Source organism: Nyctibius grandis, chromosome 1 (assembly GCF_013368605.1).
Source record: "Nyctibius grandis isolate bNycGra1 chromosome 1, bNycGra1.pri, whole genome shotgun sequence".
NCBI lineage: Eukaryota > Metazoa > Chordata > Aves > Nyctibiiformes > Nyctibiidae > Nyctibius > Nyctibius grandis.
The window spans coordinates 78022326-78045375 of NC_090658.1; the positions used below are offsets into that span (position 1 = coordinate 78022326).

Consider the following 23050-nt stretch of genomic DNA (forward strand, 5'->3'; position numbering starts at 1 on the left):
AGCATGCACAAGACACCCTTGCAAATCCCCAAAAAGCTTTGAACTCCTAGCTGAGAGAGATGTACTTACTCAGTGGGAGAACCTCCTCAGAAAAATATCCTAAACAAACAGTATTTTTCTACACTTAGAAATAAAAACCCTGTCACTCCTCTCAGGGTGTCTCCCATTCACATAAACCAGAATCATCTGTGTAAGTGCTGGCTCTTTTCCTCCTATTTAGAGGACGAACAACAGGGAACGTGAGAAGTCCTTGGAGTCAGGGTGGAGATGTTTTGTTCACTGCAGCTCCCTAGGTGGTGAGCCAGCCACTAGTGTGACCTGTTGCAGGTTAACGTGGTCAGGCAAACTTCTTCCTGGGGAGACATCCGGGAAAGACATCTTACACCAGGAATCTCAACCACCTAACTGTGGGGGGTTCTTTAAACTATTTCATTTAGCTGGAGGTTGTTCTGGAGGATGTGAACCTGATGGATGTGTTGAAAAGTACCCTGACTTGGGATAAGCAGCAGTTGGAGCTGTTTGCTATCAGACCTGTAGGAAATCACACCACCTTTCACATTGTTCAAAATTGTCTGATGGTGGTTTTCCTTTCCTGCCCTTAGCTGACATGGTTACCAGTGAAAACAGCCCAGGTACCAGAAGGAGGACCTTCCTGAGATCTCTGCAGCTGCCAGTTACCTCCAGTTTTTTTCTTTTTAATGTCTGAATTACCTTTGGGTAAACACAATATCCGTACGAGCTATGAGTGAAGATTTGTCCTCTCCACAGCCTTTCAAAATGGCCATGCTTTTGCTCAGAAACTGCATTATGCTGTAAAATGTGGCTTTGCTTTTGACACTGTAGAGAACCAACATGTGGGTGTCACTGCATGTAGAATAGGGCGGTGCTTCAAATTAAGACACCTGAATGTGCAGGTCCCCATGTAGGTGGTCAGGCTCCCTTTAGAGTCAGCAGGAAGCCGGGGTTCGGTTTAACTGCCCACGACTGCAGACACCCAAGTGCTCAAACCTGCATTGTGCCATCGATATCTACAATGCCGTAACACTCATGGAAAGTAGGCTGGGATTCAGCTGCCCTAATAGCACCAGAAGCTTATGTGTGGGCATCTAAATGAAGCCCATAGCCCACCTGCAGACAGCCACTGCTACACCTAAAACTAAATCCAGCCCCTCAGCTGAGGTTCCTTTACCTGGCCGTGGGCATCCAGAGGCATATGAAATGCCTGCAAGGCATCCACCTGGATCGGACAAATGTGACAGCCTGTGGGAAAACTGCCAAGCAGGATGTCCTGGGGCATCTCACATGGCACTTAACCCCTGTGTTTGGGCATCTGAATCCCACCAGTAAGCTCTAAAGCTCCAGCATGGATTTGGAAAGTGAAACATACAGTTCTTGCAGACCTCCTGGTGTACAGTCCTGGTGTAGTACCACCTTTCAAAGATTGTGACAGGCAAAGAATGTTAATTTTGTTGTTTAATGTTTAATGTTGGGATCCATCTGGGTAACAACACTACATATATATAAAGTCATTATCTCCAGTGCTTCCTATGAAAATCTTGATATTTACCACCCACTGGCATTTACCTGAAGTATAGTATTTGCAGTTTAACCTGACACTTAGAATAGGAAAAGTCGATTTAACAACCTGAAGCAGTAAATATTAAAATTTGAGTTTTCATTTACACAGAAGTCCTGATTTCTTTCTAGAAAAGTGTGAAAGGGACATGGTGTGAACATCATAAGATTTCTGTGATACTTACTTCACTGTGTTAGATTCACTTGTTCTTTTTTAAGGTACAGTAAGCATTTTTTGGAAGCAATTTCTCTTTCGCTTTATGACAACTGACCAGCAAACCAAAATCTTTGTCTCTAAAAGCTACTTACAATTTTTTATTTCTCCTCTGCTTGGAACAGGTGCCTATTCCCTGTCTATTCGAGACTGGGATGATATGAAAGGAGATCATGTCAAACATTATAAGATTCGCAAACTTGACAATGGTGGATATTATATCACAACTCGGGCACAATTTGAAACTCTTCAGCAGCTGGTTCAGCATTATTCAGGTAATTTTTCAGATAATACACCTCACTCTGAAGTATTTTAAAACAAAAGCGTTTGCTGCTGAGCTGATGTATGTGTAAGACGCCCTAAAGAGTCATTTGAGCTGTGTCTCTTGCTTGTTGTAATGCATCTTCCATTATCCCTTTCCCATTACAGTTATAAATGGCTTTAAGTGCCGTTCACAGTGTAAAGCAGCAGAGCTTTTAAAAGCTAGCACTCTACTGAGGTAAAGGTTTTGCCTGCTCTCCCTCTTCTAAGCAAACAGAATTGCTGAATTTGACTTGCACATCTCAAATTCCCCGTGCATAAGCGAGTGCTAATATGTACCGTTTTGCATTTCACTATTGCTATAAAGCAAATAGGGAATTGCATTGTGGCATTCAGTCACCTAAAGCAATGACCAAAAGGTTTGCATATATTACCTGACTCAAATTTTCCCACTGGATTTGTGTTCAATGTGTAAATTATTAACATTTAAATTATAATCATTCTAATTTTAAAAATAAATATGGCAAGGTGGGTGCTTCTTTATGCACACTGTTTGTGTCCACCCACCAACCTCTTTTTTTTTTTTTAAATTCCTGTGATTAAAATGTGGCATGCACTATTCAACCCAAAAGTGCATCCTGCTGTCACTGGCGATCGGTATACAACAGGTACAACTTTAAAGCCCCCAAAATATCTGCATAGGACAACCGGTTCTTATGTAGAAGACTGCCATGCTTCTCAACATGGTCATTTTTTAAGCAGAAATTTATATTTTGAATTATTTTGCTTTTTATTTTTTCCTTACTTTAGCTTTTCATAATATTCACAGATGACCCCAAATGCTCGCTGTTCAAAAACTCTTCATAATTTTTACTTGGGAAACCAGCTTCTCTGTGGGGTGTTTTTTCTGTATTCTTTGTATTCTGTCTGCTGTATTCTTATGCTATTCATACTAGACATCTGGCTGTCTTCTCCGCCCAGTTTCTGATGGATGTATGCTGCCTGGGAGAATTTCTAGTTGTTTCTGGTGACTCTACATTAAACTAAGCTAAATAATGCATAAAAACTCCTGTCTAAGGAAGATAATTTTCAACCCCACTATACCAGGTGGTATATGTCAACTTTTAGTTTTCTGTGGTCAGATTACTCGGGTGGTGTATTTTCCATGCACAGATGCAGAAACAAATAGATCTGGAAACAGCCATTTCTGTGCAACACAGAGGCATAATCAGTAGGATCCAGGTAGAGTAGCTCAGGAGGGCATAGTACAGACCCACGCTCCAGAGGTTTGACCTGCAGTCTCCCAGACCCGGGTGAGCACAGGAGCCCTCATTCCATGCCAGGCCTAGCTGACTCGAAACATAAAGGCTGTCTCTAACTGCCTGCTCTGCACTCCAGATTGTGGGAGATAGATTAGCACACCACCTTGAGAGTGCCTAGATTTACTTCTAGGGAGAGCTCAAAGATGTCCAGCTGACTGTGTAAAGATCAGCATGGTTCCCGAAGAACCACTGCTGAGACCGTAGGTCAGTGCCTTCACAGCAGGACAGGTATACTCTGCAGCCCACCCTTCGGCCTTCATCCCATAGCTGTCCAGGCTGGAGGACCCGTCCTGTCCAGGCAGCTGGAAACCAGGCTACCCAGGTAGACAGTGTGCAGTTTGGTCTCATGTAAGCAGTCCTGGGTCAGGAGCTGGAAGTACAAAGTGTAGCTTTGTGCAGATACAGCACAGGTATCCCTGCACTGTGCTCCCATTGCACTGTCGAGTACCCTTATTACCCAGACTTCCCTCTTATCCCAGCCCCTTCTTACCTGGATAATATAGTTAACTGCAGTGTCTGGACTTTCACAGATGAGATTTACAAATGAAAAATATTGAGACCCCCAGGGTGTCCTGACATCAGACTAAAGTCCAGTAACAGCACGTCTGAAGTTGAAGCACCATTCACCCAATCCCTAACAGCTGGTCTGTCAAGCATAAGCTCTTGTGCGTGCAGTCTGGGCTTAACTGGAGCACCAGCATGCCAAGCTTTTTTTTCAGTTACAAAAAACAAGGTCTTAAACCCCTCCAGTTTCTTTCTGCAGCTGTCCAAACTCATAAGGAAGCTTTCCAGATATGATCCATATTTTGAGTAGTCCCTATCCTAATGTTCCCGTTGGATTTATCTTGGAATAAGACATGCCAACTGGTCAGCTAATCTTCCTTGTTTTGTGGTCTTTGTTGTCTGCTACAGGAAACACAATGAGGTCCATGTCAGGGTGTCTGTAGGGACTCCCCACCCTCCCACAACATTTGTGCTGAGGAGGTAGAGCTTGGTGTTGAAAGGAGCTTCAGTGCTTGCCCACCTTGTGGTGCTGAAATAAACTGTTCACCTGCCCAGAAAGAAATCTGGCACAGGAGAATAAAGATTGTGCTTGAGTCTGAAATACAATTGCAGTTCCCCACTTTGTTCTGCTCTGCTGCACCTGTTTAAAGATGCAAGTCACTGTGCAACCTTTATGTTGTAGTCTGCTTTGTGCAGCGTAGTATACTACACAACAATATGTGTGCGTATATATATATTTATATATATGTATCATTGGTTTTACTCCTGCTAAACATATCTTGTCACAGTTCAGTCTTCCGTGAAGCTTTACAAGAGATAAGTGTAATGAATCTGCCCCAAACAGTGTAGGACTGGCTGCATGCACTAATAAAGGTTTGCTCTAGAAAAAATGGCAGAAAAAGTCTTTTACAGGATGCCTACAGAAACACCTTTTCACAGAGTAGAATATAGAAAATACCTTTTCCCAGGATACCTAGAAAAAAATTAGCGAAGTCCACCAAATATTCATTGCTGTGATTTTCAGAAAAAGTGAATCTTCTGTGTGTTTCTTTTAGTCAGTTCAGAAACAATCCAGTTTGTGACTCACAGATGTTTTTTAAAAAGTTACACTGTACTATAGTACACCAGTTACTCGTGAAGTTATCTTAATGCAGCACTGTAGGAGAAGGAAAATCCCAAGTCCACAAGAGAAACCATTGGCTGTCACCTTCAATTTCAGGCTGTGGAAGCAGAGACTAAAATATTTCCTGTTCTGTCTCAAATGAATATGTTTCAATGTTCAATTTCTAATCTTTCAGGATGCTTTGTGGTATGCAACTAACAGCTGTTGTGAGTAGCATTGTTTTTATGCTTACTGTTTTTGTTTCATGTCACACTTTTTTTTCTTTCCTCTCCTTTGCTGTTGGCTTCACTTCTGGCTCCATCAGAGAGAGCTGCAGGTCTTTGCTGCCGCTTAGTAGTCCCCTGTCATAAAGGAATGCCAAGGCTTACTGATCTGTCTGTCAAAACCAAAGATGTCTGGGAAATTCCACGAGAATCCCTACAGTTGATCAAGAGACTGGGAAATGGGCAGTTTGGGGAAGTATGGATGGGTATGGAGCAAAATAATTATTCTAAAATAGCTCTCTGTGTGGGGATTACAAGATGGAAGGTGAAATGTAGGACACTGTGGCCCACACGAAAAAAAGAACAAAGCTCAAACTCTTAGGAAAAAATGTCTTTGGAATCATGTCTTTGACTTTGAAATTCTTTAATCTTCAACTTTCACTGTAATTGATGGCAAAAGAAAACTGAAATTCCATCTTCCCTTGGAAGGTTTCGATTTTGACAAATTACCGCTGTCTTCATAATAAATCAAGGCTCGCATAGTAATCTATTAATTAGACCAAGGAGCCTTTTTTTGCAAGCTAACAAAAAAGTCCTTACCTTCAGCATCCAAAAATCAGTGTTTGCAAATGAACTGTAATGCAGCACTGAGAGACAAGTCACCTTCCATCTTTCTCAATGCATGCATAATTTTGGATTATAAGTGTGTTTTTTTTATTAATTTCCTCTCCTATAGAGAAAGCTGATGGTTTGTGTTTTAACTTAACTGTGATTGCTACGAATAATACCCCACAAACTGTTGGATTGGCTAAAGATGCATGGGAAGTTGCACGTGATTCATTATTTCTGGAACAGAAGCTTGGTCAGGGGTGTTTCGCTGAAGTGTGGCGTGGTAAGGCAGAGAATATATTTTGCTTTGGATGGATCTTTTAAGGCCCTCTTGGCAGAAATAAACATTTCAAATAGAGATTTTAAATCTGAAAAATCAGAGTAGTATGAAATGTTAGTCTGTGTCTCCTAAAACAGTCAGATCTAAATATAGTAATCCACAGGGAAACTTCCTTTCACTTGCACACACTGGTATGAGACGTTAGGGCATTAAGCTTCATTAATTGCATCGGGTTTATTTGGGTGACTACAGAATTGATAGGTATTAAAATAGGAATGATGCTAAACTTGTAAAACAGAATGGCTAACCAGAAATTAATCTGGTAAGTAGACATTTTTCTTTCCTCATGTGTTTTAGCACTGATGAGATAAGACCCTGAAAATGCTTCCATCCACTCTCCCAATTTAAAAATAATGGCAAGTATCAGCAAGCTGATATTGTCAAGCTAGCTTTCCCATGCATCCAGCTCTTTAAGTCTGTTTTGAAATTTGTATCTGTAGCAGAACCCCATAGCTCGATAGAGAGGCCAGGGACAATAGCGGCAAGACTTGCCCAGCCCTGCTGATCTCCCACTTTGAAGTCCAGAAATACTGACATTTTCCAAATCTGCTGACATTGTTTTCTGCACACTTGCCAGCTTTACTTACTGCCCCCCCTATATAGGCCTCATTCTTTTAATGACTGTAAAACAATAGCAATTTAAAATATACATAAATCTTAGCATGGCCATAGCATTGAACACAATATAGTGGCCATTTAATGAGAAGTGGGCTCAATTTTTGTGCCAAATTGCATTCTGTGTAGCCTCTTTAAAATGATCAATTCAAATAAAGAATTGCTATATGTTGTTTCTTAAAAAAAATTTGGTGGAGCAGTTTGGCCACTCCTTTTGTTGCAGTAACACAAAAGTATGTACAAGCAGAATAACCAGCGGGCTCTCCTGGGTTCTTGCAGCTGTTTTCCATTGCAAGACTACAGCAAGGAGCATGGCAGCAAGTCTGTGAAATTTATAGAATTTATAGACTAGAAATATAGAAATTTATAGTATTTCACAGAATTACAGTTGACCTGTTGCAAAGAAAGCAATATTTTCTATTAGCATCCCCAGGTAACTGCAGTTTCACCTTCTTGTTCTCCATCTTGAATGTATGCGAGAGTTTCAAGTTGATGTTAATACTTAGTGGTCAGCTTTGTGTGCCGTAGATCTTAAACTGATACAATAAGCTAAAAGAGCAAATACAATTTAAAAGAAAAACCAGCTATGAGAAATAAAGTGCCAACTACCAGTACCAAATATCTGTCAGAAATACAAAAATTATTGTTACAATTATGACATTAGGTTTCTTAAATTAATTTATAGTAAAAATATGTTAACAGCCCCGAAGCTTTAACAAATTGGAATAGATTAACACAGTAAAAATTAATAAAAAATGCATTACGTAGTAACTAACTACATATGGGAGGAATTCAAAGGGAAGTCTATGCTGATTTTCTATTAGAGAGAAACATACCAAACCACAACAAGAAAATTTTGCAATTTAAACTGAAATCTGGGCTGAGAGGATATGTTAACCTTTTTGTTTGATTTTCTTTTTTTAACTGGAGAAATTCATAAAAGTATTTTAAAATAGAACTGCTGAAAACACTTCATGGTAAGAGAACGAGTCCTGGGATTTTTATTAAGGCAATGCAAACAGATAATACACTGTTAATCCTGTTAACACACCAGGTAAAATCCTAGTTTATTAATTCCAGTGACAGAAACCCTGGTGCCCATGAAACTAGGGTTTCATTCCTGATTCATATAATTTGCGGTACCTCTGCAAAGTGGCTGTGACTGACGGCACTCTGCGGTGGGGAGCCTCAGTGGCTCCAGATAAAACACATTCCCTTTCACCCATCAGAAAAGATTTTGGCGACCCTACTTGAAATTAGGAGGCGAAACCGCATCCTTCCCAGCTTATACAGGAGTGCCACTAAAGCAAAGTCCTGCTTCAGCTCTGATTTGAGGGACTGAGTGAAACTAAGACCTCAGGAGTCCTCGTCAAGGGTGCTGGAGTAGCGGTGGTAGTAACTCAAGACATTACTCCACCACCGGTAGAGGTGACAGCATCTGGCACTGAGCTGGCAGAAGAAAATCAAGGCATAGCGAAAAGCGAACTTGCACTGCACGCTTTTGGCTTATACGTGCCTCAAACCCCCTTCAGACAGCCTTGTGCGTTGCTGCGGGGATTGCCCTGTAAGCGAGGGACGACACAGGCAGTGGCTACCCTGCCACTCCTCCCCTGTCCTTGGCTGGGCGAGGTGGCAGCTGGGACCTGACTGCTTGCACAAAAAACAATCCAGCTCATTTTATGCTCTGGCAGGTTGCAAAAGCTCGTGATGAAGTTATTTTGGCTTAAGCAGTTCCCGCGCAGCAGCTGAGCCCTAGTAACTGTTAATGTGCTTTTAACAAAGACAAACACAGCTTATTTTACACAGTACCTTTTTTGATGACACCTTAATTTGTAGAAACTAGATTGGAGTCTGGGTCTTCATGTACTTTGTAGGCCTTCTGCTATCCTCATGCTTAAGTGCAGAGGAGTAATTTTTACCCAATGTGATTAATTCCTGAAGTCAGTTAGTATTGTTCTGCCCTATCACACAACAGCTCCCTATCAACAGATCACAGGTCCCATTCAAAGCCATTTCAGCCCTGGCTCTGGAGCAGAGTTCTGGCAAGTCTGGTCAAGGGACAACCAAAAAGCACTAGGAAAGTGATATTTCTGCCCATTTTAATTTTCCTTCCTTTCCCTTCCCCAGTGCCCCATCCCCCAAAAAACTGTTAACGTAGGTAGGTGTTTTGGTTTTTTTCTTTCCATCCTCCTTCTCCCCCTTGCAAATACTCGAGTGAAGCCCCATCTCTTGTGGGACGCCCTGAGTCAGCCTTCCCCAGCTCTCTCCAGGTCCTTGTGCAGGCTTTGAAGTGTTACAGAAAGCTTGGTACATGATGGCTGTAAAATGATGCAACTTGTCCATTTCAGTGCTGACCACAAGTAAAGAACAAAGTGAAGTGGACAGGAACCACCTCATTTTCAATCAGCAGCTGCTGGGCTTCTGGGGATGAGGAGGGGAAGGAAAAAGACGCATTTTGGTTTGGAAACACTCCCGTGTTTCTAAAATGAAATCGATTCAGAATTTGTTTCTTGGGAATTTTTCTTAAAATAATTTTTTCCTCTCACTCAGAACAAAAACAAAATGTTAAAATGTCTTGCAAATGGAAAGTTCTGGGTTTAACCAGTTTTGTTATCCAAATCTGTGACTGGGGCTGTGTTGTTGTCTGTAGCAATTACTTGCTAGCAAGGGAATACATGAAGATGGGTTTCAGCAGTCCCGCGTTCCTTACTCAGAGAAGGTTTCTGTGGACATCAGTGAAAGCATTGTCTGAGTAGGAGAACGGCGATTGTGCCCCAATGCCAATGGGAGTACTATTTTTCAGTATAATAGAAAAAGACTAAAATATGAGGGAAGCGTGGGAAGAATATAATGATAAGGCAACATGGGAAACCACACTTTAAAAAAATTACTATATTAAGTGTTCTTGTTGGTTTATTCATTGGTTACATTAGGCATCAGACAGAAAAAGAAGCAGAAGCTGTTTAATCTAAGTATCTATGCTTGTAGGTACGTGGAATGGAAATACTAAAGTGGCTATTAAGACCCTGAAGCCTGGCACTATGTCTCCAGAATCCTTCTTAGAAGAAGCCCAAATCATGAAGAAGCTAAAACATGACAAATTGGTCCAACTTTATGCTGTGGTATCTGAAGAACCTATCTATATTGTCACGGAGTACATGAGCAAAGGTGAGGCCAGAGCTGCTGCCCTTGATAACAATATTTTTTCTTTGTTGATGCTCCTTGCGGATACAGAGGGAGGTGCAGTGTGATGCATGAACAGCGCGTGAGGAAGAGCAGAGGGAACAGGAAACTAAATTCACCTCTGGCTTCAGAAGAATTATGAATTCAACTCTGAACTGGGCCCAAAACCTGAAATCCACTAGATGCACAAAGAATGCACTAGATGGGGGCGGGAGAAGTTGGTGCAGCCTAAGTGCTTCCAACTGCATCAGCATCTAAACTTCCCTGACAAGTGGAGATTTGCATTTTCTAGATTTGAATGCTATTACATGCTGCTTCCCAAGATCCTAGCTTTTCCTGGCACCAGACAGTTCATATGGCAACTTCTTTCAGTGTTTACTTGTCAGCCTAAGATTTCTGTTTCTTCTTTTAGCAATCCTGAGTTCTGTCACATGCACCTCACTCTTCAGATCACTGCTTCATTTTCAAGTCTACCCCATTTATCATTTGAATATGTGATTTGCACATATGATTCTTTCCCTCCTCTTTCCCCTTCTCCCTTCTCTTTTTCTTTAAGCTACTTAACTGGTAACGATGTAGTAAAATGAGAAAAGGAAAACTTTTCTCTCCGTCAGATCTCCAGCAGGGGTGCTGAGAGCAGAGCAAAAAATCTGCTTGTTTTGGAAAAGCAAATGAACCAAACAGGAAACATAAGTTCTTGCAGGGAAGTTTCATTGTACATTGGAGGATACACTCTGCAATTTTAAGTGCATTTTTTCAGTCTATTTGGAGTTGACTTTTATTTTCCTGGCAGGTGCCTGCCCACCTCCCTCCTCAGAGACATCCAAGCCCTGACTAACTCACACTTTAATCATATGTCTCAGTGACAAGCATGTGCTTTTTCCCCTTTAAAAAAGAGACTTCTCAAAATCCTTCTGAAGTACGTGGTTTATTTTGGCTTACCTTACTAGTTTTTACTGTAACATTTTACATCTTTGGATCTGAGCTTGAGGCTGACAATTTATCAGGGGAGAAACGCCTAATCATTTGTCTTTTCCCCTTATTTATTAAACCAATTCACTGACCTTATTTAAAGGAGACTGCTACATTTCCCTGTTTGAATACAAGATTGGGAAGGGAGCTATAGCATCCTAAGCTTTTTTTTTAAAGCTACAGGGAATCTCCCTGCTTTTCCTTGCACAGGGGAGCTATGTCCTTATTGCTTTTGCTAAAACTGCTTTCATTTGATCTCTGCTTTGTCTTCTCTAGTTTTGCATAATGGTCTTCTAAAATTGATGGTTCATGCTACATTTAGTTATGGGTTACCTAGAGAAGGAGCACCACTAATTTATAAGGAAAATTAGCCTTTGTTAATGCTAGCCCCTTTGGGCTTAACAGGCTCCAGGCTGACCTTTCTTTTGGAGCAGGTTGAGCTGGGATCTGACTTTTTCCGTAGCTTGTGTGGCTTGGAACCAAGCTGATGCTTTGCAGCTAGCTGAGGCCTTTGGAGAGCAGCAGGTATGTAGTTTCAAAGAGCACTGGAAAAGTTAAGAAATATCAGCTTTCTCAGCAATGGTCAGGAAAATTAAAAACAATGTTGTTTCTTTTCCCTGCAACTCTCTTTGGACTACTGACGTATTCTTCTGTAAGCCAACCTTAAAGAAGAGTGAAACAAGTATAATAGGAGAATTCTAAGATATTGTGGGTTTTTTTGAAACTGTCCACTTGAACTCGAAACATTTCTGTCTTTAATATTGCACATATTGCTGCATCACCATCCTGATGAATAGCCATTGTTTCCCTAACAACTCTCTATTGTGTCAACTTTGCATTTGCAGGGAGTTTGCTAGATTTCTTAAAAGATGGAGAAGGAAGAGCTTTGAAGTTACCGAATTTGGTGGACATGGCAGCCCAGGTCTGTCTTCAGAGTACTGAACCCTAAGGTGTATATGTTTTATAACCCACGTGTGTCTGAGTTCATTTTAAAATGCACCGGTTGTGTTTCATGCTTCTCGCAGGTGGCTGCAGGAATGGCGTACATCGAGCGAATGAATTACATACACAGAGATCTGCGGTCTGCAAACATTCTGGTGGGGAATGGCCTAATATGCAAGATTGCCGACTTTGGATTGGCAAGGCTGATTGAAGACAATGAATATACGGCCAGACAAGGTAGATCCAGTGGCAGGCGTAGCACTGAGTGTCATTCTTGTGACAGGGGAAGAGTGGAACATGGCTTTACAAAACTCTCTGTCATATGCTTTGGGGTTTCTTTCAGTAAATCCTGAAGTCACATTAACTCCTAGCCCAGAACTTCACTGCTGAATGCATGTCCTAAAGAGAGAGTCTTATTTAGTTGTCTTCCCTTTAAAAACTGACCAAAATGAAACAAAGATGATGGGTGAGAGCACAGGTGGGTGAAGTGACAGTAAAGACAAGATCCTCGTGGTACCGTAACAAAGAGGATACTTTACTTACCAGCCTTGAAAGCCTGAATGAGGTAATCCAGAAAAGCCTATGTAAACTATTTCTTTCATAGTATGCCTTCTAGTATTTACTAGCCACTATCAACATTGCTGTGCTACTCTTATTTTCTTTATTTCAAACGGGTCAAAGAATTGTGTCTCTATACAATGGAGCTGTCTCTCTGAGCACTGTGTTTTCTTTGGGAACTTTAAAAGTTACTTTAATAGGAAAGCCGTTTCCCAGTGCCACACAGAGTGCTGGGCACAGCTGACCACTGATACACTATAAAAATGTATCAAAGAGTATTGTAGCTTTTTTTTTAAAAAGCATGTGTGTGTTCAGACTGAGCCATGACACAGGCTCTTTGTAGTTAGTCATTCTTCACAAGGCATGCTTAGTTGTCAGATGTTGGTCCAAGTTTGCAGAGCTACAGTTCTGTTCTCTTTCTGTTCGCAGTACACTGGTAGTGCTTGCTCAATATGTGTCAGTAAATACCACTCCGTCCATTTCAGTGCCAAAGCCAAGGAGTGTCCCGCTAAACCCTGTTGTATGTCATCAGAAAGCACAGGTCGGTTAAGTACTTCATAACCTGCATTTACCCCTTCCTGTTGTGAGTTTTTTCTCTTGACCAGAAGTCCCTGTTTCAGCATGGATTTTGCCATTAATTCTTAGGAAAGAGCTAACCTCTTTCTGTAACTTTCAAGTGTTGACAGAAGGAGACAGAGAGGTTCCAGCATGCCTTGTCTCGGCCTGGGAGCAGCAGCTCTCATGCAATTCACACCCCTCTGAACTGCTGTCAGCAGTACCTAGTTGCAGGGATGTGGACCACAGGCTGTATCCACCCCAGAAGTTGCCTGCTTCACATTCGGACGGTGAGACCTGATTATTTCGGGGGGGCCCTTGAAGAACCCATGGTAGGTACTAATGCAGAGAGTTAACCATTATTGATTTCAGCCTGAGGGTGGGAATTGCTCCTTGCTAGAAAAAAATAGCCTCATGTCATTCTCTCCAGAGTAACAAGAGTGTCTGCAGGCTCTGGTAGACAGAAAGCTGCCTGCTTGCCCTGCCCCTGTGTAAAATGAGAAGAGTTTTCCTTGAAGAAGGCAGCCAGATCCAGTCTGCAAAATGGCTTTGAAAGTGTCTTACATTATCTCCATTTCTGTCTGTTTTACTGCCATGTCTTTTGTTCCCTTTGGAAGCCACCCAACATATAGTTTGACACGTAATTATTTAGTTTAATAGATAAGTACATGACCTACTTCTGGCCAGATCTCTTCAGGCTCCTGATCCCTAGGAAATCCTCTGATGACCTGTTTGCTTCCTGGTTTAAATCTCTCAGAACAGTTTTGCCCTCTTCACATGTTAAAAGCCATGAAAACCTGCCTGACTCATGCTGAGCAGAAGTTTAGATTTTTTAACACAATAAAAATTATTGGATTTTGGGTGGGAAAACTTTGAGCTGAGAAAAGCATAACGTCGGGGACAGGCAGGGAGAGGGAGCATGGTCATAGTTATCTCCCACCCTTCTTCCATGGCAGAAATCACTTGTATTGTGAAAAAAAGTGGATGGGAAGGGAGAAGTAGTTTGGCTTTTAACCTTCATCACTGATGATCAAGAGATCTGAATCACGTTTTCCTGGCTTCATCTCATGGTGCAAGTCAGGAGAAGTCACCCATCCTTCCCGTACTTCAGGGCAATGGACAACACTTCCTTCCTCTGACTTCAGGGTCAAGCTTAAGTCCTTCAGAGCTACAGAATTCCTTAAAAGAGAGCCTCAAAGAGCTGTAATCACAGGCATCTTGTAGCAACATTTTCCTACTTTCCGTAATGTTTTTTTGACCCTTTCTTAAGTGGTAGCTTGTTCTAGGAAGGTGAATTTTTGACCAAGCAGCATACTCTCAATTCACATTTCATTGCAATTAACCTGGCTTCCAAGCCAGCTGGGCAGCCAGGGTGAGACTAGGACCTTTAATTTCTTGAGGAAGAATCATGGTTTCTAATGCACCACTGGAATTTTTCTTCAAGTGGGATTCAGTACTGGTTTGTTTAGTTAAACTTCAGTTTGAGCATTGCTTGGTGGAGACCACAGTATCAGAAGGAAATGGTTGCCTCTGCTTGTTTCCCATGACCTATTATTTCAGCCTCCAAAGGGATGCATCTGGGGACTGCTCTGTTTATCTAGCTGACTACTGCTTCAGTGGGAATTTCGACACAGGAGGAGAGCCCAGCCAGTGGAGGGGAGGGGGACGGGGAGTGCTCCAGACTGGCAGCTCCTGTGGGAGAAAGGAAATGTTTTGCCTTACAAAATCTGAAGATTAAAGCCTCTGGTCACTCTCTCCTCAGCAGTCATCCTTCTCTTAGCTTAAGTGTGTTAGTACAGAGCTCATTGGTGGCGTGGGGAAGAAGTGGTTTTCTCCAGCCTTGCTTGATCTCCTACTCCCTTCCCCCACTGTCACTGTTGTCTCTGATTAAATATTTTGAAAGGAAACAGATGGGGATGCTTTGAGCCCCAGCGGGCTGGAGTGCAGGATTCCTGAACCTGTATGGGTATTACTCAGCCTGGTGGTAACATTTTACTGACCGGTTTGTTTTCTTTTTGGTTTGAACAAAGGAGGCCTGACTGCTCCTGATTTATGAGAGGTAAATAAAAAGCGGTTCGTTGTCTTCACTGCCATTTCTCAGCAATCGTCAGGAAGGAAAGAGGTGGTCATGCCACTAATGATTTAAAGTGTGTGACTAGCAGCTATACACTGCCATTAAATAATACAAAAAAAAACTTCTTGGCTTGTAATGAGCATTTGGCTCCTCTTGCTTTTAGAGGAAGTGAGTAATCAAAGGGGAAAAACATGCCTGTTAAAGTGACGCCCATTTTAAAGGCTACTCTGGTGGACTGTATTGCAGCCTGCACTGCTGGAGCTTGCTTCTTTTGGCTGTTGCAAAACCTTCCCCCACCCACAGCGTCAGGCCTTCAGCCTTGTTTCCTTCCATCGGTGATGCTGTTTGTGTCAGTCCTGTACGGCAAGGCTTAAAACCCCTGGTATCCTACAGGGCAGAGAGAAACTTCCCATCACCTCCCAACACTGGATTTCCCATGCAGTTCTGCTACCCATACACTGATCTGGTTCGCAGCGATGCAGAGTTTTGGCCAAGTACGTGGCATTTTTGTGGAGAGTGCCGAGTGCTCCACAGAGTTGCTGGGGAAGAGTTGTTACTATTCTAAGCAGTAGCAGCTGATACAAATTTAAAATTGCCTTAATAAAAAAAAAAGAGCAGAGTTATTTTCCAGGCCGTTTCTACTGCATGCACTGGCAGCACTTGCAGCCGTGCCGCTCCAAGCACACATGAAACAATAAGGATCTTTCTGATGCCTTCCAGACAAGTCAGAGCTATTTTGGGAGCTCTAGTACGTGTTTGTAAACTCTCAGATCATTTTTGCCTCCTTAACACTTAGAAATATCTCCTTCCTACCCAGCTTAAAAAGAAGTGATGCTTCTCATTTTGATTTCCTAGAAATCAGCAGGGATTTTTTCCCCCTTCTGGGCTCTCCCCAGTCCTTTTGTAGAGACTTGGCTCCCAGCTCACCAGCTGATCAGTTCTCTCTTGTTTGCAACTGACTGTACTGTGGGCTGTAACGTGGGCTGTAACTGTAACGTCCAGGGCTTTGTTCTTGCTCTTTAGCTGCTGTTCCCTGGGCCTGCCGTGGAGCAGACAAGAGGAAGGACTCTTGCTTCTCAACAGCCAGCTCCCGGGGTCCCGGAGGGGGATCACTGATACCCTCCTACAGAGATGCCATCTGCTCTGTGAGAAGGAGCGCGGCCAGGTCAAGAGGAAGGGCGAGGGGAAGGGGGGCGTGGAGGCAGAGGGTGAGAGGGGTGTTTACACCTGCAGTTCCGCCCCTTGTCCCCCGCTTCCTGGGGACGGGTCAGCCTGCGGAGCCTGCTTCTGATCGCTGGTGTTTTGCCAGGCTTGTAATTTCATGTTCGTTCTCACAGCACAAAAAATGTAAGTGTGCGGTCCCTCCCACACAGCACTCATCATCGCCTACCAGGGCTGACTCGTTTCCTGTTACATGCTTGCTTCAGCACTTCTCTTTTGCCTTCTACGGCTTTCCCTTTCCAGCCCCAGGAGCAATTCGGTGCTGCACTACATTCTCTGGTCACTAACCCAAAAGTTGCCCTGGTTTTTAGGTCCTAGAGCTTAGGGTGCTGTGTTTGGTTTGGTTTTGAGGTATGAGAGGTAGCAGCTTTGTAGCATTTCTGGAAACAGGATCATTATCAAGCTGGCAGTGGCTCTGGGGCATGAATTTCAGAGGTTTCTGCTTCGTCGAGATTTAGATCTGAAAAAATAAAGCTCTGAGGGATTTTCGCTCGCCTCAGAAGAAACCATGCTGAGAGTTGTACGTCAAGGTCACTCAATTATCCCAGCCCCCTCCGCTCCTTCTCATCACGCGACCTGCTTGTAGCTAAAGAAGAATTAAAGCAGGGCCACAGATGATTGATTTTTCCCAAGGAAATCCTCCTGGGAGATAACCTGTTTGAATGCTTGGGCAGAGCCAGGCAGAGGTCCCAAGAACAGGGCTGAGCCTCACAAAAATCCTCAAAGGTAGGAGGCAGGGCCAGCTGCCCTGACAGTAAATTGTACGAGCAGCTTTGGCTTGATGTGGTTGCGAGCAGTGCAGAAACCCAAAAAAGGCTTTCCCCAGGCTGAACTATTTCAAAAAAGGGACAGAGATAAAAGCTGCAGATTAGTACCTTGCTTTGGGGCAAAGACAGGCTGTCCTGACCTAATGAGTGCGGTGCACGGTTGGTTTGTACGCATGGAGTTACTGACCTGCTAGTTTGTAATAAAATGGGTTCCAGCAAAAAACAGAGAAATCCCCCGCCTTGACGTAAAATCTGCCTTCAACGGAGGAGATAGACTGCCTTGTCAGCTGGGGTAATTTGGCTTATCAGATTTATTAACATGCTTGTCAGTAATACGCATTTTATCTGATGATCTGATGCTGTAATTCATTTGCAGCACAAAGTCAGCTTGTTTAATAAGCTGCTGAGGCCTGGGCAGAGGGAGGGGGGGGGTTTTTTAATCAGTGTGTTGGGAAGAGAGCGAGCGCAGAGACTGTGTGTGGGTCAGGAGCCACGCACAGCGTCTGGCCTGTGCAAGCGCTTCGTGTAGCAGGAGCAATCGGGAGGCTTCGGAGCAGCGCTCAACGCGTGTGGGGATTTTTGTGTTTTCACAGAAGTGCACTGCCTGTGTCTCCAGCGCCAGAGGCAGCACCTTGAGGGAATCCCTGTTAGACACACACATAGACACACACCACCCCACTCACACAAGCTGTGCGTGACCTCTTTGTGTTACAGCAGTGCATGCATTGTACCTGCAGCTGTGCAGGTGGCCAGCCTGGTACGTCCTCACTGATCTCGGCTCTCCTCTTACTGATGGCTCTGCCATACTGGGTTGCAGGCTCTCTTGGACCATCTAGCCTCCAGTGTGCATTGCAGGGCCAGAAAACCATGAGGCAGGTCTCTGCTAGCAACCTCTCTGCCAACTTTGCCTTTCCCTCCTCCCCATCTATCACTTCAAACCAAAGTTCAGGAAATACTGCACAAAATGAAGAATATGGTATTTTTTTAATCAGTTGTTTTAACCAGAGAATCACCCAGGGCAGGGGCAACACAGAAAAGTAATGAGTAGCTATCCTGTCATCAGAAAATCCACAACATAGACAATTTGTCTTCTCCAGCAGTGCTCATCACAGTCCAATGGGGTTTGTACTGCTCTAGCTCTCAGGTAAAGGAATGTGCTGGAATTGTGCCCCCTTCTCACCTACTTACCTTGCTTCTTATCTTCCCATGGTCCGTCAACACACCACATACTCACGTCCCAGTGCCACACTGGTGGTAGATGAGGAAGGCAAAAATACCAGGGGAACGGGCCACAAAGGAGTCTGAAGAGATTTCTTGCCTCCAAAGATGAGTTGTAGGTGGTTGCTACTTTTGGATCTGAGTATGAAGCACAAGGGAATTAGACCAGGTTTGGCTCAGCTTCTCGGAAGAACAGAGCTGATTAAAGAAAAACAAAAATTGTTGAATAAAATGTGTGCAACATGCGAATGAGCAAACCCTCATGCTTGGCTATCTCACACACCACCAGCCAACATTCAAGCCTTCAGGCTGCTAGCCAGCCTGGAGCTATTCGTTCAGCTGGCATGGTGTGTGTGTACTATCTCAGCTGCACGTATGAGAGCAGAGGGACTTTACCCCTCCTATTCATGGCATGCCTGCAGAAGACCATCTAAAGCCATGCACTGTAGGCCTAGGGAACCTGACCACCAGATATACACAGCTTGCAGTTTTTCCAGGGATCAGCCAGGGTGTATAGCCCCAGGATCTGCCGGTGGCTGGGGGGTCCGATTGCCAACCCCACGTGGCTGCTGGTGCTGCTGAAGCAGGGCCAGCTTCCAGGACAGAGGCTCAAGTGATGGCAGGCTACTGCTGCAGAGATGTCTGACATCATGGCCAAGACGGTTTTCAAGAGAAGATGAAGTTTTATAAATTTTGAGTCTTGTAAACTAAGATTGGTCCCATGAAGAAGTGTAAGTTAGGAAGATTGAGACCAAAGCCGAGCACCCAAATTTTAGCTCCTGCCTGCATATCAACTAATGAAGATACAGAATAGGCAGACTTTTTTGAAGTGAATAGACATCCAGAAATCCTCCGGCACCTTTGCAGATCTAACCACTGATGTGTTGATGCTTAACTAGACTGAAGTTCCTGACTTCAGGCATTAGGGATTTGAAACTTTGTCTTGTGTCTTTTTAATTTAGCAGGACTTACTTGAGCAACTGCAATTTTCCCTAGAAAAATGTATTTGTTTCTGAGTAATATTCTCTCTTAGGATCACCTACACGTAGAGCAGGAAAAATTTTAGCACACCTGATGTTTTACTAAGTAAGGAGATGAGAATGACCATGTTTACTTTGTACTCTGAGTCAAGTCGGATTGCGGCATATAGCAGAAGATACAGGGCGTCAAGCACTGGATGTGATGGCAGAACAGCACTGGCAGGGAACTGTAAACTGTGCCATAACTTCACTCCCTGAGAGTGATTTGTCCACATTGTTACACTTTCCACACTCCTCCTGAAAGCTAAGCGAACTTTTACGAGAGGGTGGTGAGACGTCAAAGTCAAACTCAGTCTGTTTCCAAATTGAAGAGTGTTTGTCATTAGGGATCAGCAATAAGCAATGCAACCCTTTTGCCTGTATGTTAATACAAGGCACCAGGGAAATGTCTACATATTTTTCCATACATACTATGAGTTAATTATTACCACCAGACTTTTCTTTAAAGTCATACTGAAAATATTTTCCCTAAGAAAACAGTAAATTATTGGAAAAGCAAATAAATCAGTGTTTAAAGGCTTGTTATCTTACCATCCTTACCACAACTGGCTCCTGCAATCTCTGATGATGGATGAGCACATTAGAACTGCACGTATTTAAGGCACTACAGGCTTCTCAGTGCCAGGAGCTTAAAGTACACTGTCAAGTTATAAATCACAGTCCAAAGTTGTGCCTTGACATCATTGCACTCCAAGCAACTCGAATGGCATTATTATTTTTAAGTCCTTGCATGTTTCTAATGAAATGTTAGGTTTGTTTTTAATTTACGTTTTTGCCATTTTTGCTTGTTTTGCATTTTGCTCAGCTTGAACAGGGAAACTAGGAGGTACCTTTCCAATAAATCTTACTTCTATTCATACGTGCTAACTGTGTTTGACTTGCAAATATCACAGGGAAATATTAATTTAAAACATTTTTGGAGAAAGAATTTCTATTATATTGGGCTTATTGGGTTTTAAAACTTTTTTTTTTCTTTTATAAAACTTCAAACTTGAATTAAAATGTCTTAGCCTTCTCTTGGGATAGGGGACAAACCCACCCCTTCCCTGCTAAGTTTTTCCTTCTGCCCTACATGTTCCAGCCGCCTCTCTGACCGTACACCATGGAGCTGTTAACACTCGCCTGCAGCTCTGTCCGCCTTCACGTATTGCAGAACATGACAGTCACCTGCGAACTGGTACTTTGATTCTGTCTCTATTCTGATTAAGACTCATTTATTCTTTCATTAGGTGCAAAGTTTCCCATTAAATGGACTGCACCAGAAGCAGCATTGTATGGAAGGTTCACAATAAAGTCGGATGTGTGGTCTTTTGGGATCCTACTGACAGAGCTGGTAACAAAAGGGAGAGTGCCATACCCAGGTAAGAACACAGTCTGAGCCCTGCTTCACCAGGGGAAAGGAGTGGGAATGAGCCATATGCTTGAACTGGAACGTTTATTTATTTTCACTGACCTCAAAGGAGGATGGTTATCATGTGTAAGTTCTGTGTATGCTTGAAAACGGTCCTGACTGAAAGCTGCTGTGTGATGGTCATGATAAAAATGACAAAAGGACAGAAAATCCAATGTATTCATTTCTATTTTTTTAATTGTTCTCAACTCAATATACTTTCTAACCAGATAATGAAAGCAATGTAAAATTACTATACTGTGGAGCGAATAGCTCTCCATAGTATTGCATTCACTCTAAGACACTAACAGTTAAACTCCCAGAGTGGCATTACTCGGTTTATTCTGTCAGTCTGGTTCTCTGCAAGGTTTGATGACTGTCTGAATGTCTGGTATAACCAAATCTTTTTTTTTATAAACTCTTAAATTTCAATCCTTGCTTTTGAGATCGATGGAAAGGAAAGAAAATAGTTCTGTAATGTGCAGGCCAGAGCTCATGGCAGGGTCACAGCGGGGCCACATTCTCTGCGTGGGGGAACCAGAGGCCCCATGGCTCTTTGTTGAAACCCTGCCAAGTATCCGGCGGATTAAGATTTGTAGGAGGGGTGATTGGATCTGCCTATGCAGAAAGAGCTTTTCATTCTGTTGCCCCCCTGAAGATTGTAGGCATTCAGGTGAAGAGGAAAGGGGTCAGGTGAAAGCAATGAATTACATGGAAAAGAATTTAATCCCTTCATTTTCTTATCAGCATAGATACTAACAACAGGGCATCTAGCTGCATCTTTATTCTTTTTATGAAAAAAAAAAATTCTCTAAGTACTCACCAGTATGGCTGTGTGCACTGCAGCTGATTTAATGGAAAGTGCCCTAAAGCAGTTCCAATTTTCCAATCTGTGCTGTGATCAAGCAGTCAGAGCCGTACATCAAACTGCGCAGGAGAAGCATCAAGGTGGAGTTCAGTTTATCCTGTGGTATCTCACGCCACTTCAGAAGGCTGAACACAGCAAAACTAAACTCCCAGAGTTTTACCAGGAATTTCAACTTTGCTAGTAACTAGCAGCCAGTAGCTGATATTCAGGAAGAGAATACCAGGACTGAAAGGCTTCTCGTGATCAGCAGTGAATTTTGGTATGATTAACAGGGAGCAGCTTAGCAAAGCTGTGACTGTCACAACAGAATCAGGTAGCATAAAGCAAGATGACGTATTTCTGTAGGATGGATGAGTTCCTCTGCCCAACACTTCCCCATGCAGTTAAAGAAAAGTGGGTGTTGCCATCACACAGAGTGGCTGTGTCAGTAGCCGGCACAAAGGTCTTCTTGCCATGAGGATTACCAGCAGGGGTGTGGGACAGCTGTGATTTCCGCAGGTCTATTGAGGGTTAAATGCAGACATGGCACAGTGTTCAAAGGTCGAAAACAGAAAGAAGGTGTGTAAGACTTAGCTGATATGGTGTTACTCACAGAAAGTGGGCAATGCTCCTGGCTGGGCTGCAGGAAAAGGAAATCCCGGGTCACTACCAGCAGTGGGTGCACAGGGGCTCTCACCAGCCAGGGCAGAGTTAAGGTGATTTTTTTTCCCTGAGCTCCACATTGGTGAGGAAGAGATGCTTGGTGACTAGCCTTCTGTCTTACCCCATGCAGAAGCACAGGTGCACACAGAGGAAACATACTGTTTGGTCAAGCGTGACCGTCTAAGCCCTGTGTTAACTCAGAGCTTTGTAACTGAACACAGTGTTGGCTATGGCAGCAGAGGATGTCTGCGCTTCCCAAGTGTTCCTTTCTCTCCCCGAAGGAGAAAGAGGCCAACGGATGTGCGTTTAAGTGCTTGCAATATATAACTTCTTGTAGGACCCATGACAGAAACCTCAGGCGTGGTCTGTGTCCTGAAAATGTGGACAGTTTTATTATGTGGCAGTTTGGGCGCTTCAAAGACAACTAGCGGCGTCTCTCCCCTTTCAGCACCGTCCTCCCCCTTCATCCCTCCCTACATAAAGCCCTCACATGCTGAAAGTCCTTCCGGCTGTCTCCCCAACCCGCGCTAGGAAGACATCAAGTAGCTGGAAGCAACTTTTTGTGTGTTACATATCACAGAGCCAGCAGCTTTCTGGATGGTCATTTACTGCCTCGGTTACTCACTGCCTGAGCTCGATGCCAGGGCCCTTCCTCCCCACCGGGACTCCCACCCTGCTCAGCCAGGAGGCCTTAACCATTCTCATGGTCACCATCATTCCCCTCTCTGTCGGTTTTACCTAAGATAAACTTCTATTTTAAATCTGAATTTCCAAAGTATTTAGAGATTTCAATTTGGTCTCATTCCCCAGGTCCTAACTGGGAAAGCTTTTATAGGCTGAGGCAATGGTGGAGG

General features: G+C 43.3%; 1 protein-coding gene across 7 annotated transcripts in view; it reads left to right on the top strand.

Annotated features, from left to right (window-relative positions):
* FYN (FYN proto-oncogene, Src family tyrosine kinase) overlaps positions 1 to 23050 on the top strand; it is a 150155-nt gene that overhangs the window by 117970 nt on the left and 9135 nt on the right. For 5 of the 7 annotated variants that reach the window (XM_068404295.1, XM_068404560.1, XM_068404380.1 and 2 more), the window contains 6 exons: positions 1915 to 2064; positions 5304 to 5468; positions 9755 to 9934; positions 11767 to 11843; positions 11947 to 12100; positions 20526 to 20657. In XM_068404295.1, the coding sequence (XP_068260396.1) occupies positions 1915 to 2064; positions 5304 to 5468; positions 9755 to 9934; positions 11767 to 11843; positions 11947 to 12100; positions 20526 to 20657 (858 nt within the window). Of the gene's footprint in view, positions 1 to 1914; positions 2065 to 5303; positions 5469 to 5938; positions 6095 to 9754; positions 9935 to 11766; positions 11844 to 11946; positions 12101 to 20525; positions 20658 to 23050 lie in introns of all 7 variants that reach the window. The other 2 variants (XM_068404735.1, XM_068404827.1) reach the window with 2 other exon arrangements.